Source organism: Lichenostomus cassidix, chromosome 9 (genome assembly GCF_008360975.1).
Source record: "Lichenostomus cassidix isolate B80296 chromosome 9, HeHo_3.0, whole genome shotgun sequence".
Classification (NCBI taxonomy): domain Eukaryota; kingdom Metazoa; phylum Chordata; class Aves; order Passeriformes; family Meliphagidae; genus Lichenostomus; species Lichenostomus cassidix.
The window spans coordinates 24,332,206-24,351,718 of NC_139490.1; the positions used below are offsets into that span (position 1 = coordinate 24,332,206).

Sequence of the window (19,513 nt, forward strand, 5' to 3'; positions counted from 1 at the left end):
AGATTTTATGCCAAGAGCATCCCTGAAGTTATGTATACTTGAAATACAAAATATTAACCTGGTTTTATTTCCCTGAAAGAAGCAACTAACAATAAGCCTGAAGAAGTATTATATGAATCCTGCTGTGAGAACCAAAAGAGTGAAGCTTAAAAGAAGTGAAAATTGAATTCAGCTACAGACTTCCATAAATTGGCATCACAAAGCCGGAAAAATCCAACTAATAAAACAAATTCTATGAGCAAATAGCTGGGGCAGATAAATAAAAAATGAAAGCACATGATTTTCATGTGATCTCAGAATATTTTAATTTAATTTTCCTGGGTTTTCATTGCTGGAAGCAAACTTAGGAGCACTAGGAAAAAAATGTATGCTCATATTACAGGGAAAGAACTAAATATTGAGAAATAATAGGTTCAGAAAAATACAAATATATGGCACTTGTTTTAAAAAATTGCAATACTGATAAAATTGCTAAAATGGGCCACAAAGAAACCTGCAATAAAACTATGAAAAGCAAAAATGTCAAACATTCTTAATTGTTACACCAAAATCCCTAAGCTATTACAGAAAAATACAAATATAAAAACAGTAATCAGTTTGGTTTCTAGAACCTTGGTTTCACATGAGATTATTGTCCAGAAGTACAAGTTAAAAAATATTAAATCACATTTTAAATGCATTCTCTTTCCTACTATAGGTTTTTTGGTTTGTTTTTGGTTTTTTTTAATATTTTTACCAACAGTAAATTTTTCAAAGGTGTCCAAGCAATGCATACTCTTGAAATTATTCCTCAAGTCATTTATGCCTGTTTGCAACCCAGGCCTTCAAATACTCTTGCCTATTCCTTTACTATTTGCATATAATTTCTCCCCAGCTTAGACTGTGGTGTGTACTTTTTGGCTACCTGCAGGCTGGGCACATGGATTAATCATGTATGTGTCTATGTATATGTGACACATGTATGTATACATGAATATACAGACACATCCACCTACACATGCATATACAAATTCTTCTCCACTTCTCAAAACAATTCCTTTGTATCTGAATTCCAAAGGTTTCTTCATACAAACATGAAAACAATTTATTTTTTGCATTAATCTGCAGAAGACTTGTGTCAGCATCTCTTTTGAAATAGATAAAATGTGTCAAAGTCAGTTACACACACACACACACACACACACACACAAACACAGAGTCATTGCCCATTCCTTTTCATTTGGCTTCTGCAAATATCAATAACTCAAAGTCAAATACACTACACTAAGCACATTGTACGTTCTGTACCACAGTGAAACCAGAAAATAGACTCCAGATGTCTCGATTCCTGCCAAAAACCAAATTTGAAAAGTGCTGAAAACCAAACAAAGTTGGAAGCTCTAATGTAGAAAAAAAAAGGTAGAAGGAATCTGTGGCTTTGTTAGGAGTAAATTTGTTCTGTCTTCACCTACTAGATAAGAAGGGTCAATCCTGAATAAGAGTAAACACAGAAACTATGAAGAACAAAAATTCTCATTTCCTTCCTGCATATTACTGCTTTAAAATTACATGTCAGACTTTCCACAGATTTGAGACAGAAAATTTTCAACAACTTTCACTCATTTGGAATACTTGATTCCTCTGGGAGTTGAAGACAGTTAGCTTTTAGCTACATTAAAAGTAATATTGAGAATGGGACTTGGCACCTAATTTTCCTAATTTTTAATTTTCTCATGTTAGTCAGCACCGAAACAAACTAACTGACACTGCCTAAGTCCTGTGCTGTTGAAATGCAAAGGAGGTTTGCTTAAACAATCCTTCAGAGTAGGAACAACTGTTGGCCTTGCACTGCCCAGGCTGGAGAATGTTTTGGGCCCATCGTTTCTCCTCTCAGTACCAAAACCAAGAGCTGCAGCACAGCAGCTTACTAAAACTACATAGCACTGTCAAAACCAATTGTCTGGGGAGGGTCTTGAGGTGCAACTCATCTGGCTCACACATCCCGTAAGACCACTGACCTACTGACGTAGAAGGGGGTAAGAAACATTTCTAGAGGCAACTACCACTATCTTACTTCTTTTACAATGAAAAATTTTCCTTCAGGATGTGACCATATTTTCCCTCAGACTCAGTGGAAGTCTAGGCAACTAGTTTAGCCTTCATCTGCTGCCCTGAGGGGGACAGCAGGAATGCAAGTTCCAGTGCAAAGGACTCCAAACTGCTTGTGTCAGAAGGTATTCTTGAAAAACCAAGTGAACAAAATAGGCTTGGATTCATCATTAATTTCATATGCTTTTTCCCCCTATAAAACTTGCTACAGGATATTCTTTAATGGACTGCTTAATACCAGAACCACCAACATATATTTTTAACTTAGGAGTAATGAACAAAACAATGGAAAATTTAAAACACATGAATTTCTGCCAGGTCTCTTGTTCTTCAGAAGGATACACGACAGCCCTCAATCAGAGCCCACTTAGTCCTGTACTTTATCATACACAGTCTGTTGGACCAATATAGTAATGAGAAAATGCAATTGCTTACAAAAGCACAGCTTAGACTGGACTCCAGTCAGGATGCATTGAACTGTGAAGGGGGAACACAAGCAGATGTTTTACCTGCATAGCACTCTTGCCCAGCTTAACCACTTCAAACAAAGTGACAGGGTCCCCTTCTCCATTCTGCTGCGGGTGGCCATTGGCTCTCCCACGACTCGCTCCTCGAGCTCCGGCGTCAGAACGCCCCTTGTCCGCTGGAGACTTCCGGGGTTTCTTAGTGGCAGACTGGGCAAAGAAAACCAGCAGAGTGAAAGTTTATTACAGCTACATCTGAAATCACCCAGCCTTTCTTTATAAATGAAACATAAATATTACACCGTTACACCCGCACACGCATATACACACACACAAGGATCACAGGATGACCCAGGCTGGATGGCATCTCCAGGTCTCCAGACTGACCTCCTGCTCAAAGCAGGGTCAGCCAGGAAATTCAACCAGGTTGCTCAGAACTTTATCCGGTCAGGTACGTATAATTTTATTTATCAGTAGTTGTTGAGGAACTATTGAAAAGCCACCACCACACCAAGATAAGTAGTGGTGAACTCCCAAAGCTGGAGTACCAGCTCGTGTCAGTTCCTTACACAACACAGACATTAGAATAACTAATGATCTTTCTAAGACATCAAGTTATTAAAAATACATTTGCTATATTAACATTTTCTGTATTCTCATTTTCATACAACTTTTATATGAACCTGTGTACATAGTCAGCTCTTCAACACAAATCACCAAACTTGTACAGCCAGATTTAGTAGCTCACCATAACAGCCCCTGGCTTCAACATTTTATGAGTTAAAACATTTTTTCCCTTTGAGTCTAAATTATTTAATGTAAATTTTCCTTGGATTCATCAAGGTTTTAATCAGGTGGTATGGATACCACCTGTAAAGATTCACCTAGTGAACCATTTGCTCTGAATTTAAGTTACCTGTGCAACAGAAACAAAAAAAAATCTGGGAAAAATATCATCAGCTTTCTTACTTCCATATTCTATTCTTTCTCCCCACTGTGAAGCAGACAAAAGCAAAAGCTGCTGTTTTCCACAGAACAATGAAGCTATTTTGAGGAATTATGTTAAAGAAAACAATACATAAGCAACTCAAAGATTAAACTTAGGACAATACCCTCATGGCATCGTTTAGTAAACAACGCCATGAGTATACTGGCAGCCAAGTTTCTACTAAAGCTTCCAGTAAAGAACAATTTCGGTTGCATATTCCAGCGCAGACACATTGAGAATTTTACTGCAGAGGAAAGGGATCTTATTTCTGGCAGAGAGCTGGTAGAAGACAGCCCTGCCATCCAACTTTCCCCATGCTTTAAACGGGATCATTGCCTTAAAAGGGGAGGGGCCAGAGAGCTGAAGAAAAGGGCAAGGTAGGGTGCAGTTGCCTCTTGCAAATATTCAATTAAGGACTTGCATAGAAATGCAAGCTGGAAAGCCTAAAAAAAGGTACAATCTTTGTGAAGATTTTTGGATAACATTTGCACTTAGGATCAAAATACTATCTCCCTCAATGAATTTTTAAACATGTGCAAAGCTGCCTGTAACAGCAAGAATATTATCAATATATGAAATGTTTAAGTACTACTGAGCCCCAAAGAGACATGAGATCACTATTTAATAAAACGGGAAAGAATTAGAAGTAAATTGACTCTTTTGAGATATATAATCCATGCACTTATTCAATCTGAGTGACAGTTAATACTTCACCTAGCTACAAGGACTGCTAAATGAAAACTTGAATGCAAACTGATGCCCTTCACAGAAGCTAATGCAAACCCCCTCTACACTCAGTTTTTCTCAACATGCAGTTGAAAAGGAGGTATTAAACGCTGCACGGATTAAGGGAAAGGAAGTAAAAGATTGGTGTGAAATGCACATATCCAAAGCTACCTTGTTAATGAAACCAATGGAAAAAGCCACCTGCTTCAGTACCTGAGCATGAGTACTATGCTCACAGGCTCAAAATGTGTAATCACTAGACATGTAAATGCCCAGTTTAAATTCCATTTGTCAGGTATCCTGGGAAAAGGGAGGTGCTTTCACCAAGGCTCCTAGTTTGAATTGGAAGGGTGAGATTACCACTGAGTCCTCAGAAGAGGTACAGAAATAACTGACAGATGTACTTCTGACAAATTACTGGATAAAGACAGATTCTTCAGACCCAAGTAAATACCTCCATATCTTGGCCCTGAATTAACACCAGATATATTACTGAGTCTACTCAAAATTTCTCTCTGATGTCACTATTTTTCTTTTTTTACAATGAGAACATCTCTCACAGCAGAGAAAGCAAATTTTGTGTCTAACAAAAGCCATTCTGTATCCAAGCTGGGGTAGCTAAATCCAGATGCAGGATCTGTATTGAATCCTGCCTCAAAAGACAAAACAAGTAGACAAGATTCTCTGCTAGAAACTGAAGAAAATCCAAAATGGGAACTTTCTGAGCTAGGCAAGGATTAACATTGTCTTCAGGTGGAGAGGCACTAGGGTAAGGGCAACCAACCATCAGCACTTCCACCCAGCAGGCATCTGGCAGGAAGCTCAAACTCAATCCCACTCCAGAATGTAAATATGAAAGCAAGTAATACATAGATCCTCCAGCAACTGCCTGGTGCTCTAAAGTTTTGCAAGCACAAAGCACATGGCATTCCCTTAGTCATTAACACACAACATTACAATGCTATTGTCAAACATTGTTTACACGTAGTGTCTCCAAATTTACAACAAGAAACTCTGCAGGCCATGTTGACAGGTTTGAGCATCACACAGGTTCCTACCTCTGAGCACAAAGTTCAGAAGGAAATCCTACTTCACAGAGACCAGAAACCAGCCATTGGAATAATCTCCCCAGCAAAGCTGGGGGTTCCTCAACATTGGACACTTCAGATTCAGCTGGACAGGGTGCTGGGGTCTTTCCTAAGATTGTGCTTTTGACAGACAACGTTGACCCCAATGATCTGTGAGGTCCCTTCCAACCAGGTATTCTATCCCAGGATGGAGACATGCACATGAAGGAGCACATGAAGGAAAAGCAAGGGCAGGTACATTCACAGAAACAAAAGAAGACTCATTCATGACACAGAATATCTGTGGCATACCTCCAGAGGCAAAGTGCTCTTGAAAGTGCAGTTATGAAAGCTACAAATCTAAGAATTGCATTTGGCATTGAGGATGCCAGGCACAGGTAACACTGCATCCCAGAAAAGAGACGCACTCACAGGAAAGGGTGATCCTTCTGCCAAACACAAAAACCCCTGTTCTCTAACACTGTGAAGAGCTTCCACATAGGAACAGCCCTGCCTGAGGATGAGTGTGGCCCCAGTAAACCTGTCAGATTATCACTGACAGGTGTAGAATGAGATGTTTCATAAGATTAGGATGAATTTGTAGCAGGTCTACTCCTCTGGATCCAAATACTCCTCTGGATACCAAATGCTCATCAAGATACAGGAAAAACACAACCTCTGAATTCTAGAGGAAGCAACAATTGTGGTTATTTCATGCCACTTTACACCTTTCAGCCAGAAAGTTCCCACCTGAAGCAGGTGAATTAGGACTGCCTGAAGGAGGATAAAGCAGCATGACAAGGTAAGAATGCTTGAGGCTTTTTAATCCCACACCAAGAAAGGTGCTGCTTGGAGATGAGAGTCTGCAGCACTTGCATTTGTGCTTTCACTTTGAAACCCACAACAGTCAGGCTTGTGTAGCATCAAAATAAACTGAGGTGCCAAATGAAAACAGAAATTACTGATGATTTTTCAGATCTGTGATGATTTTTCAGATCTGTGACAACAATGAAAGCTGAGGGCTTATATACACCAGATTAGAAAACTCAGAAGTTCCAGAATTTATCACAGAAGCAACTCTAAAAATGGCCGTATTGATGGTCACATACCTTATCTGTTGCTTTAAGGCTTAAACAAATGCAAACAGGAAACAAAACACTCACCTCGACTGCAGTTAAACTAAAATGATGACAGTTCAGGATTTCGTAACAAATTAGCTACACAATACTTTTCCTTTCATGTCTTCAAAATTACTGTGAAGACAAAAAAGTGACCCACATTTGTAAAATCAAGTAATACAGTGAAAGTTAATTCATGCACTACCAAAAAAAAGAGTGGAAGTAGCTTGACATTTTCCACCAACATTCCCCAAGTGGATCTGATGCAGCTCATGAAGAAACAAAGGCAGTAAAAGCGCTACAGGTCAGTAATACCACCTAATACCCCATATGAAAATGATGGCCTGTATGTGCAGTCACACCATGAATCATTTAGAGAAATAAATACCTCATTTCCCAGGGAAGGTGGAAGAAGTTTTTTAATCTCCACTTAAGTAAGAATGAAGAACTTGCCTCTCCAAGGCACCAGACTCTTAAGAGGCCTCTGCACTATAAGCTCGTGTTAAGTGGAAGAAAGTAATGCTTGAGGTCTTTCTGAATTAATCCTGATTAGAAAAGGATTATGACACATTTCATACCACCATCATGGTTATCTAGGGAGAAGGTTCTTGGATTCCAACAGTCAGTCCCTTTGGACTGTTTTGGTCATACAAACAAACAGGGTGTTCTCTGTGAAAAGCCTCATCCTGCAAATAAAGACAGATGCAGGTCCCCTAACACCCGGTGCATCCAGAGCTGCTTCAGCTGCACCACTTGCAGTTCAGGACAAAAAAAAGCAGAGGCAGTGTTGGGGAGTGGTGAGGCTATTTTCCACCCTTGTTTAAAAATCTATCAAGAGTTCTAAAAGTCATCTTAAAGAATTAAGAGAGTATGCTATAAATGCTTGAATAATTTCAATTCTTCTAGCTGAGGCAATTACTACCAAAAAAAGACTATTTCCACAGAAAAATGAAGAATAGATTAGATTGCCAAAAATACAAGGACCATCCCATCAAAAGCTTAAAAGGAAAACTTCTAATGCAACAGGTGACAGGATAAAAAAAGTCTTCGCTAAGATGTTATAGATGCATTGCATTTCTACTGAACTACAGAGTTAATTCAGTTTTAAGGAACAGACCTAAACCATCAGGCAGGCAAGCTCAAACAGGACACTCATGTAAATCACACCAACCACAAAGCTCCACTGCTATGAAAAGAAATTCTTCTAAGAGGATTCCTCCCTGTTATTAATCAGGACACGTATGACTTGGAACTAGACGCAAAACTCAATCCCCTGATGTATCTAACATCTATGCTGCAAGATTAAATAAGGCCAGGGCTCTGCTGCAAAGTTAAAATTTCCCATATGAATGCAAAGATAAGGCATTGTGGTCTGTCTCCTCCATACCAAAAACTACAATAAGACCTGGAAGCAAAATTGTACCAGCTTTGTCGAGGACAAAAGGATCAGAAGTGCCTCGTTCCATCTTGCTTTAAACACGCTGTGGCTCTGAGTAAGGGATGAAAGAGAAACCAGCAGAGATCTCCATATTGCCACCTCTGGAACAGACAAACTGATGTTTCTCCCTGTCCTCTGAATTGGAGATTACATCTGTCTACTCCTACTTCGAATCTGAAATAGAGCCAGGGATCTCTATCACACCCTCATGCTCCAACAGCTGAGGTTTAAGCCAAGCTATTCTGAGCTCTTGGGAAGGTGAGGCCAGGAATTTTAAAATAAAGCATCCCAACAATGCTGAACAGTATTGATCCAAGAGAGAGACAAAAAATAACAGATAAATAACTGATCTGAGCCTGAGCTCACTACTGTGAACACTACGTAGCACCATAAGCCCTTAGGCTTTCAAATCACCTATGCAGAACAGGAGAGCACGTTCATGCCCATACTTCAATAACGCAGCAGACGCAGAGGGCATTTTGGCCAATGCTACTCAGAACTTCAAGGAGAAGACTGTTATAGGTCACTCCTTAAACAGACCATACGGAATTCATAAAATACGTAGCCAGATGATATCCTCACATACAGTATCACAAATACATGCACCACAATACCCCACTGGCTGGACATACTCAGCTCTTGGCCAGTCACCTCACAGGCATCCTGTCTGCAAGACTCAGGGTTTAGAAAGGTCCATGGGCAATGGCAGCCCCAGCCACCAGAGCAGGACATGGTGCAACCCCTGCTAAATTCACAGCAAGGGCTGGGGAATTCAGGGCAATCAGGTTAGATTCTGAGAGCTATTGGGCAAGACCAGTGCACTTAATCTCTTCGCAAATTGACTGTCTAGCCAACTCAGTCAAGTACTTATTATAATAGAGTATAGAAGTGGCGGGACTACTTGAAAAGCAGTGCTTTAGAATGGAATTACTTGGGTTGAAAGGACTTAAAGATCAACTAGTTCTAAGTCTTTTAGAAAGTGAAGGTACCCCCAAAACATTACAGTTCTAGGCACTGAAGAGGCATTTGCTACAAAAGGCAATTTTTCAAACGAGCACCATCTTCTTACAGAGGTCTCAAATCTGCAGAGAAGAATGTCTTTCTTTGGAAAACAGTCTGGAAAATCCTCTTGTAGTAGTATATCTTTCTGATAAAAGGTCAAGTCCCTTCTGTGACACTCAGCAGAGTTTAAAACACATCCATACATTTAATGGAGTATATTGTATGTAGCTCTGTAATAGGACCATGCAGCACAAAGTCAAGTCCCTTTCCAAAAGAGGTCACTATGTTTATGGCAGATGTGCCACTGTAGCTGGGAAAGCCTAAGGACACGGGCAAATCAGCATTTGCAGGAAGAGATCAAATCTGATTAGACCATAATATTTTAGTTAGAAAAAAATCTCAGCCACAAAACCCACATGAGCCTTTGGGCTACCTTTCCTCAGGTCTTTAACAGAAGTAAAAACCATCTAAGCTAAATCTCAGTTGAGAAAAATACATCTGAATTCAACCAAATCTTTTAATCTGTTTAATATCTGACAGTTAAGGTAGATGGTAGCTGTGAAGGAGACAAAAATCAGTAGTGAAGAGCTTGGGGGGGGTGGAATGTCAGAGCTGTCTCTCCTGTAAGAAGCAGGCAATTCGCCTGAGGGAAGTGGCTGGGTTAGCAACACAGTTTGCTAAAACAATACAATTACCACGTCCCTGGCTTTCAACATCAAGTAATGCTGTAAATTCAATTGCCCCGACTAGCCTTTCGATGTGTTTGCATTTCTCCTCTAGGATATTAGACACTGCGTGGCTTTTTGCTTTTGGGGCTTTTTTTTTTTGTAGAAAAACCAAGGGAGAAATTTATTATGAAGTAAAAGGGAACAGGCACCTGAAAGACGTTGTGCAGTCTCCAGCCTTGGTGGTTTTCAAGAGCAAACTGGAAAAGCCATGAGCACTGTGGTCTGATCCCCAAGTTGACCCCAGTCTGAGTAGGAGGTTGCAATGAGACCTCCCGAGCCCCATTCCATAAAGGAGCACATTGTTTTTCCTCTCTTAAACTCTTCCAGTCCTAATATACTCTTGCTTGAGATTCTGGGATGGAGGTCAAAAAGGAAAGAGAAAATAGAACTGAGCAAATTTCTCCAAATTTTAATGAACTACAGTTTTATAAAGGACACTGTATTTGTTTCATTCTGCACTTTCTTCCTCTAAGTTTTAAGACTGGATTTGGGGTTTTTTGACCCCTCTTAAGCAGTAAGATGAAGCTTCCACAGAATCACCTGTGATAACCCTAAGGTCTGGCTCCTTAGCAGCAGCAGTCGGCTTATAGCCTATCACTTTGTGAATGAAGCAACGACCGCTTCCTCTGCATGTTCATCACTACACAATCACGCACACCTAATGAGCCTGGAGTTGTTCTAAGCAAAATGAGCAATTCCTCCCAAAGAAACCTGACAGCAGGACCAGTAGAGTGCTTCAGCAAATGTTCACATGGGAGCTACTAAAAAACTGAAACAGAGGGAGGAGAAAAGCTTTTTGTAACATTCACCTTTTTCCCTTCCAGTGAGTGGGTGCTGGTCACAGAATACCACTAGTGTTGCTATAACTTCAATTCTTATACTCTGACAACATTCTGATTAGCAATCAGGTTGCACCAGACTGGTTTTTTTTATTAGAGCTGCAAAACCCCATAGATTTACTAATGAAATATTTGTAAGATAATTTTTCATTTTGCCCTTTGCTTACAAGCTATGTAAACAGATGAGCTGCTCTCTTCACATGCTTCTTTAAAGCTTCCCCTAAAGAACCTCCACGTTCATGAGCAAATCCATTTATCTGATTAAGAATATAGGCATCACAGGAAAGTGTTCAAAAACTTTAAAAAAGGAAGACAACGTGCCCAGAAAAGACCAGGATTTAAAATGTTGGCACCGAGTGTAAGTCCAGAGACTGTGACACAAATTGAAAACCAAGAGTAAAGAGGAATTTGCTCCAGCTTGGTCAGCACATCTGAGAGGAACACATGGTTCTGTCCATTCTCACAGCCTCACCAGCCCATGGTTAAGGAGATAAACCTTAGGATCAAAGCTCTCAGGGTAAGAAAAAAAAATTAATCTACTAGTGAGATACGTATACAGGGCACATTCATACTGTGAGTTTATTCACAGAGCAACACTAAGAGGCGAATCAAACTCATAAATAACACACACACAGGTGTTCCCACCAAAAGTCTTATTCCACAGTGTGTACTTCAAGTGATACCACCAAAAGAATTAAAATTATTACCTTCAAGAACCATGATGAAGGAAAACATGACACACAGAACTTCCCCTTTATTATCCAATAAATTGGCTATTTTATAAAATAAATGAAAATAAAAAAGAAAGCCTTCTTAAATACCCTGCGCAACAGAGAACTGTTTCTGTATGTTCCTATTGATGGGCCAGCAGAGACAAAGGCAGCAGTATCACCTGCTGCACTGTACCAGAGGATAGGCTGATGCTCCCAATCTGTAAGCAGGATGCAGTGTATGTCAATCACATGAATTTTTAAATGTGTTAACAGATTTTCTGAGGCATCTAGTTAATATCATGCTGTGATTCTTCCATTCGCATTAAGAGATTATCAGTAATAAAAGGATGGCTCAAATGTCATTTGTCACTTAAAGTCCATTATGACTTTCAAGAAGAAAGTTATTCTTTCTTCTTGAAGTTATTCTGAGTTATTCTTGTGAGGTTATTCTCGTGTCTTAGAAGAATGTTGTAATGACAATAAAAACAAAACTCTATTGTTCATGTAAGCAGCTAGCAAAAGAAAAATTAATAGCTATTATGAGGTCATTTTTATGTCCCTTTTTAAACACTCCAAACATTGTTTGCTTATCAATCTGATAAATATTTCATACTACAAGTCTTCATAAAGTCTGACATAGGACTCATAAAAAGCCTATTTATGTGACCACAAGATGATCAGATGAAAAAGAGTCTGCAGCCAATTTTAAATAGATGCATAACAAAACAAAACAAAATTACACATACTGGAGGCCTGCCGGGACGGCCCCTTTTTCTTTTTCCTTTGACTTCTGCTTCTTCAAGCTCACTGCCAGCATCTGAGTGTGCAGTAGTTTCATTTGTAGAATCCCTAGGGGGGGAAAAACACTAGATAAATTCAAATGATTTGAAATCAACAAGTAATCTGTAACTGACTGATTAAATACTTAGTCCTAAGCCAGAACACAAACAAACAACAAAAAAAAAATCAGCATTAAAAGGCTTTCCCCATTTGTTCTGCAAACCAAGGGCCATTGTTAGCCCTGGCAAAAAGCCTTACCTTTTCATGGGCTGGAATGTCATTTTATTGACTGGAAGTTCTTTAAATTAACAGCTTCAGTTGAAAACACATTGCACTTCAAAACTGGCTGTATTAACCAGCACATGCTCAATTCATCAATCCCACAATGTATTCACTACTACCAACTTCCTTTTACTCTTTGTAGCTGCTTCCAAGCTGCCTTCAAGGCCACAAGAGCAATGTAGAGCCCAATCCAGCTGTCTGGTCGTTAGCACAGTCACACAAGGTTCCATTCAGCTTACACCGTGCTCGCAGTCAGACCCCACTCAGCTATTAATACAGAGGACTGACAACGACTGCCAGGCCCAAAATAGAAAACTCCCTTTGATCTGAAGACAGTTACAATTTTTGCAGTTAGAAAAATATTTTCACTTGTACAATGAAAAAGCCTTGACACTGCTCAATGCCTGTTAGCAGAGAAACCCAAACAATCATTTCTCATTTGTTGCTATTTCAGATTTAAGACCATAATAAGCAGAAAAAAAAAAATTTCCCCTATTTTCATCACCCCTCCCAGCCAGATTCACAGATACTTCTCTGCCTTCCAGACAGCCATGGCTGCTTGAAGAAACTCAGATTGTAATTGATCTTTTGAGGCATGAGATCTTGCCCAAGAGCAGCTCACATGCAAAACCATACCCATTACTGATGTGCTTTATTTTTACTGTGCATCAGACCTTTGTAAATTTCATTTACAACTAATAATGTCCCTGATTACTCAAAGATGGGTCAACTCTAGGTGTAATCATAGATTTCTCTAAATCCAAAATAATTTCCTTGAAGTGAAAGGATTTCAGTTGCTGTACATCTTGTGCAAAGGGAAGGTGAAAACCAGATATATTCTGTATTTTATAGAGCCTCAAACATAAAAGGCAGCATTAGTGATCTTTTACAGAAACCGAGAAGCTCCAGCAAGCTGAGATCCGCACAGATCTTCCACGTTGTCTGGGGGTTATTTTGTGTTTTGCTCTGTACATCAGGAATACTTCACAAATTTGCTGTACCACCAAGAAAGCTATTTAATAATGCAGAAAAGTATCATTGTACCAAAACTGGGAATGTTCTGATAATCCTCTTGTACAGAAATTACTGTATTGTCTAGGTCTGCTCTCACTCAAATAATTCTGCAGAACTATGAGGTATTTCTAATATTAAGACATTGTTTTCCAGCCTTTTCCCATCTGTAAGTACAAAAACACCAAGGGGCCCACAGAAACCTTTAAAAAAGCTAGAATGCAGAACATATACGAATCTCTTTTTCTGAAATTAACTTCAACAGATTATCTCTAAATACTCTACATACCCCAGAAAATCAGGCGTCCTATATTAGAAATCATTATTCAAGTGCATTTGAGTTCACAAATTACATGCTTGTAACGCAGTACCTCTACAAAATATTGAAAATGCAGCTTTGTTGTGATACAATTGTAAAGTAGCTTTTTCTCTTCATAAAATACGAAATTTGAAAAATTTAGTATCAAGCTACAAATTTGGAAAAACCCCCAAAAATGTAAAAAGCCTAAAACCAAATAAAAGATATCCCATATGGAGTTCAAAATTCTTTGGTAAAATAGGGTCACACCAGAGAAAAGCAATGTAGTAAATACAACTGAAAACATGTTGATGCAGATGGATGTATCCAGCCTTTACTCAAAGACTGCAACTCAAGTGCAGTTTTGACAAAAATGACGTGCATTTTGACAAAAATGCATATTGCCTCACAACTGCAATTTAATAAATTTTGAACACTGAAGTAAAGAACCCCAGAAAAACATCTTCTGCCTTCTATTGCTGGAGAGAAATCCTTATTGGAAAAGTTTCAGGCATAGTGTGTCTGTCTAAACAATTCCCCCATGTCCTAGGGAAATGCTGTACACCCCTAGGACCATTAGGATAAAAATTTCTCTCTCAAAACCAGATTCAGCAATCCTCCTAGGAAAATGGCTCAAACTCTTCCCTTGAAACACTAGAGCTACATAAATAAATTAAACTCTACTACTACTTCACATGCATCTACTCCACAGAGAACTCAGCTTTGCTAGAGCCTCAGTCTGGGTGTAGCAAAACCTCCACAGATGTCTATTTAGTTCTGGAAATTTCAATTGTTGCCAAACACTGCATATGGAAGGAACAGTTAAGTTATTAACCACCTTCTATTCTTTGTCTTAAATAGACTGTTGTCTTAAATTTTATTCTTTTAATATTCTTATGATAAAATTTCTCTGGTTTTGCTGGAAGCCTCTTTGGCATTTTCCCTTTTACACAATGGCTCAATAAATCAGTAGTAAGGGTGAGATTGATCTAATCTAAATTTGAGACATATGCAAGAACAGAAAATCTTAAGGTGCAAGATATATCATGCTAAGGTCAAGTGCCCAAAACTGATCAGACAGTTTCTAAGTCTTATACATTTTGGTTTTTCTCCACTGATGGTAAGGTGTTCAAGAAAAGCAGCTCAAATAGAAATGCTTCAAATAAAACAATATGAATCTCAATATTCATATTGTTATATGAATATTATCAATATGTGAGGCAGAAAGGGGACTTCTTTCCAGCAAAGAATATATATAAGGAGCAAGGGAAAACCAACAAAAACTAGGTTCCCTTCAATCCCCACATTATTTGGAGTAGGGAGACAGGATCAAGGAAAACCTACAGTCCATAGCTGGTTTCATATTAAAATAAACATCATTCCAAGCAGCAAGGAATTCTGTCTGAATCATGCAACTCCTGCACAAAAAGGCTCTTCCAGTGCAGCCGTAAGCCCTCTCAGTTTGGGAGGTGTAGTGCCTTGTGCTTCTGTCCCAACCTTGCAGTTGCTCTGGGTACACACACATGCCCCTTTTCCTCTTATTTCTGAACTCAGAGCAGCAGTACAGCATCTCCTAGCTCTCAGGGTAAAAAAAAAAAAAAAAAAAAGTAATCTCAATCTACTAGTGAGATATATATATATAGGGCACATTCATACTGTGAGTTTATTCACAGAGCAACACTAAGAGGTGAATCAAACTCATTAATAACAAATACACAGGCATTCCCACCAAAAGTCTTACTCCACATACCACTAGTGTTGCTATTACTTCAATTCCTGTACTCTGACAACATTCTGGTTAGCAGTAAGGTTGCACCAGCCTGCTTTTTTTATTAGAGCCTGCAGTTCTGTCAGGTTTGTAACACTCACCGAGAGAAGCAGCTGGCCAGCATCCATGTCCCTCATTCCCTACACATCTTGCAAAACTGCTAGGAAGTAATTTATCTGGTGGCAGTTATCCACATCTTAATAGACCAGAATTATCCTATCCTCATTCCATGTGTGTGTGACTAGGCATCTGAGGGAGGAAACTTTGGCTTCGTCGTAATTTATTCTTCCTGAAGCCTTTGTGAGGAAAGTAATTTGGGCCTAAGGAAACCTGCCTCATCTAAGAAGGGAAGAGGCAGCAGTGCCCAAAGCTAAACCTTTCCTCTTAAGACTCCTTTGGCATGACAGGAACAAGAGAGAATTTGGCAGAATGGGGAGGGGACCTACAAGGTTAGGGTGAGCAGAGCAAAGCAGACCAAGTGATAACCCCTTTTCAGATCCCATGTTTACTCTGCTTCGCTTTCTGGTTTCTGTGGTGACTAAAGCATCCTAGAAAAGTGACAGTAACTCCAGGGTCCCTCCTAAAAACTCCAGATATTATTCCGGAGTTATAGTAAGTGATCCTTGTAACTATCCAAAGGTTAATGAAGAATTAACAGATTACTGGGCAGCCCTTTACCACATCATGCTTCTGAAAAACATGTTTCCATAAACACAGTAAATTTCACATCTCTGTAAAACAAACTAAAACCATTTTACCTTTCTTCTACTATTACACAAAGCCCTAACTATAGAGTTTATATACCATGCTCTTTTATAAACATACCACAGCAAAAACCTGTGTTTGTGTATCAGGTTTTGTAAAAAAACAAACAAAAAAAAAATCCCAAACCACTTCTATAAGCTTTTATCTGTGTTGCTGAGGGGCTCAACATTCTGGCAGAGATAAACTCCCTAATTGCTACCAGCAGATTCAGAGGTTCAGCCTTGTGAAAAAAAGCATTCATGAAGAAAAACGGCTAAATGCACAGGATCATGAATCATGGATGAATCAGTTCTCATGGCTGATCTTCAAAAATCTAAAGAGGAACATGCCTCACAGCAAATATGAGTCAAGCCATTGAGAGAAGACTCACAGCTGTCCATCACACTGGTCAAATATACCAGATGTTTTCTCCAAACATCTGAAACACCAATAAGTGAAATACTGTCTTCATTGTATTCTGAAGCCACTTATATGTATCTAGAAAGGTTAAAGATTCTCCTCTCATGTTCCCTCAACAAAGAAGAATTTGGGAAGGAATATATTATATGGTCCTAAGCAATGTATACTAACATATTAAATTGGCTTTAGGACTGTTTGTTTAAAGAGGGTAGCCAAAAAGATTAGAAAATGTTACAGAAAAGGAGTAGAAATTAAGCACAGGAGTGGGAGATTATCAATAATTCATTTAAGAGCTAGAAAGGAAACCTTGGCTTTCTGTGTGGAACTGCACTGTGTCTTCCAAAACCTAAATGTGTGAAGTTAATAACCCCTAGCCCAAAAATCACTCTGGGTTTCCTTACTCTTAGCCAGCACTCTTCCTGATGAAAGCCTGGCTGTGACTTTCTGAATTAGCATTTATCACCTTCTTTGATACTTCATCCACACTTGCCAGTGTTCTGAGCCCTCAGGAGAGTCCCAAAATCTTTATATGCATATCATGCTGAATTTTTTATATAATGAAAGACTTTCTCTTGTTAAAAGCAATCAACACTACATGTATTGTTGAGGATGACATCTCACCAACACCTCACAGAGTAGTGTTAAATGACTCCCAGCTTTACCAGACAAAACAACATACACATTTTCTTTCATTTTTTTGATTTGCTTAATATTGGTGGCTCTGATTAAAGAATACACCAATATCTTTAACATCCCTCAGGTTTTTCAGCTTGTGTGTAGAGTTACCAAATCCATTAATATGCACTTTTTAACCTTAAACTCTGTGATCCTCCATTCACTTTTTAAGGCCATCTGGGTTCTTGAAGTGGAAATATCCCTTTTCTATCACTACCATCACAGAATCTCCTAGCTGTTTGTTCTTGGCATATTTCACAAACATTCCCTCACTTTTTGAATGTGGCAAATTGTGGAAATATGAACCAAGAAAATGTTCTTCCACAACTAATCCCTAACCTAACAAGAACCCCCTCAGGTTGACACTCCTCTGTGCTGCCAATCAAGGTCATCCCCAGCTTTAGCCTGTACTCACACACAACTGAATTTTTATTGAAGTTTTAAAAATACAAGACAAAACTGCAATGCAAAGCATGTTATTATTAAGGTCAGACAAATTTCTTTTCAATTGTCCAACCATTCAGTTTCTTAAGTAACATGACTTAAAATCTTAGCTTGGAACTCTACTCAACCCTGGTAAACTGAGGTTCCTTCACACCCTGAGGTTAAAAAAAAAATTAGAAAACATTCCAAGCAAAAATAAATTAACATGAGCTAGTCACCGAATGTACCTGGCACAGGTGCCTGGCACCAGCAGCAGTGCAGTCACACAGGGAGCTCTGTGAGGTGATGGGGGGGACTCTGAGACTCTGTGAGGGGAGTCCGTGCTGGAGTGGGCACCCATGCTGGGGACAGGAGGGGATGGGGTGGGATTAAAGGTTGAAGGTGACCTGGGGTAAGTGCAGGGGGTTTTGTCTTTGTTTCTCACTATCATCCAAGTATTTTTTAATTAGCATTAAATTAATTTTCTCCAAGCCAAGACCATTTGGTCTGTTGCTCAGGAAACAGGGTGAAGCTCACGCCATGAGCTTCTTCACCTTGTGTTCTCTCCCTGCCCCGTGAATAGCGGAGCAGGTTCCTGTCTCTAAAACTCCTTCTTAATGCTACTTGATTTACTCTCCAGCTCCTCCTATTATAGAATTCCACTCTGCTCTTCCTAATAGCTCACTTTATCAAAGCACAGCTATGTTCCCATGGGTATTAGCCACTCCTATTTCCCAGCAAGACCAAAACATGTCCATGCCACTTGCTGTCTTCAGCTGCAGCAGGCAAAGGCTTTTTGCACAATAAATTCAGCTCATTGTAAGAAAGGACACAACTGGAATACACAATGTGGTGTGAGAAAGTACACAACTGGAATACACAATATGGTTACAACCAAAACCAATACATGCTGCTGAAATCTTACAACATTCAGAAGCATAAACGTAGCAAAGACCTTGTTTGGTTTCCAAGAGCAAAGTTAAATCTCCATACATAGAAAGAAATATCTTTTAGATTAAATGTTCTACGTTTTTTTCACACAGTTTTTTAGCATAAGAAAACACAGAAGGTCTGGAACCCTCACACTAACCTGAACTTCTCTCAAGCTTGTGCTTTATCCTCACAATCACCTCTCTGTTTACTTCAGCCTTTTTAAAAATATTTCAAAGATTTCAAATATAGAGAGAAGAGTATACTCACTGTAGTACTGGCAAATCTGAAGTGATCATTTTTGCAGCACTCTTGAAAGTAAGAGCTACACAGAACTTCTTCTCAAAGTTATTATAAGACAATTACTTGGAAACCTCTTTCATGAAAAGAATGTCCAAGTCCAGTCTGTAAGAGAGAGAAAAAAACTGTTAGATGTGATTCCAAAATAGTAATACATTGAATAAAACAATGTCAACAAAAAAGGTCAATTTTGAAGTAGCATTACCATGAAACCACATGAAATTTTGAATGGGTGGCCCCATAACAGTTTAATCCTATTCTTGCACTCAGTTTTTACAATTCTGTTAAGGCAACTTTGTGCAATTAAAAAAACTCTAAAAAATAAATGTTCTGCATTACCTCTCATATTTGTCTACCACATGTATGTGTTTAAATGGCACCACAGTTATTCAATCAGACGCTCTGGCTCACAGCTTTGTGTGACTCAATTTCGCAGAATAGTCAGAAGCTGTGCAAGCATCTAACTGCAGCAGAAGGTCTTTTAACTTGAAGAAACTGAAGTTGTAAGTTTAAATAATAAAGTAGACTGCATCTGTGGTACCACTACACTCACTAGTAACGTTTCTCTACCCAAAAGACTAATCAAGGAGTTGACTAATGGCAGCAGACGTGACTTTACCATTAAATAACTGCATTATGCGACAGATTCAATAATCTTCAGTGTAATAAAACACAGAACTGCAACCCTATTATTCCAGAAAATGCAAGTTC

General features: G+C 39.0%; 1 protein-coding gene across 4 annotated transcripts in view; it reads right to left on the bottom strand.

Annotated features, from left to right (window-relative positions):
* STAG1 (STAG1 cohesin complex component) overlaps positions 1 to 19,513 on the bottom strand; it is a 168,337-nt gene that overhangs the window by 109,832 nt on the left and 38,992 nt on the right. For all 4 annotated transcript variants that reach the window (XM_085069985.1, XM_085069986.1, XM_085069982.1 and 1 more), the window contains 3 exons: positions 18,773 to 18,907; positions 11,918 to 12,020; positions 2,598 to 2,762 (listed from right to left, as the gene is read on the bottom strand). In XM_085069985.1, the coding sequence (XP_084926111.1) occupies positions 2,598 to 2,762; positions 11,918 to 12,020; positions 18,773 to 18,801 (297 nt within the window). In that variant the 5' untranslated portion in view covers positions 18,802 to 18,907. The remainder of the gene's footprint in view (positions 1 to 2,597; positions 2,763 to 11,917; positions 12,021 to 18,772; positions 18,908 to 19,513) is intronic.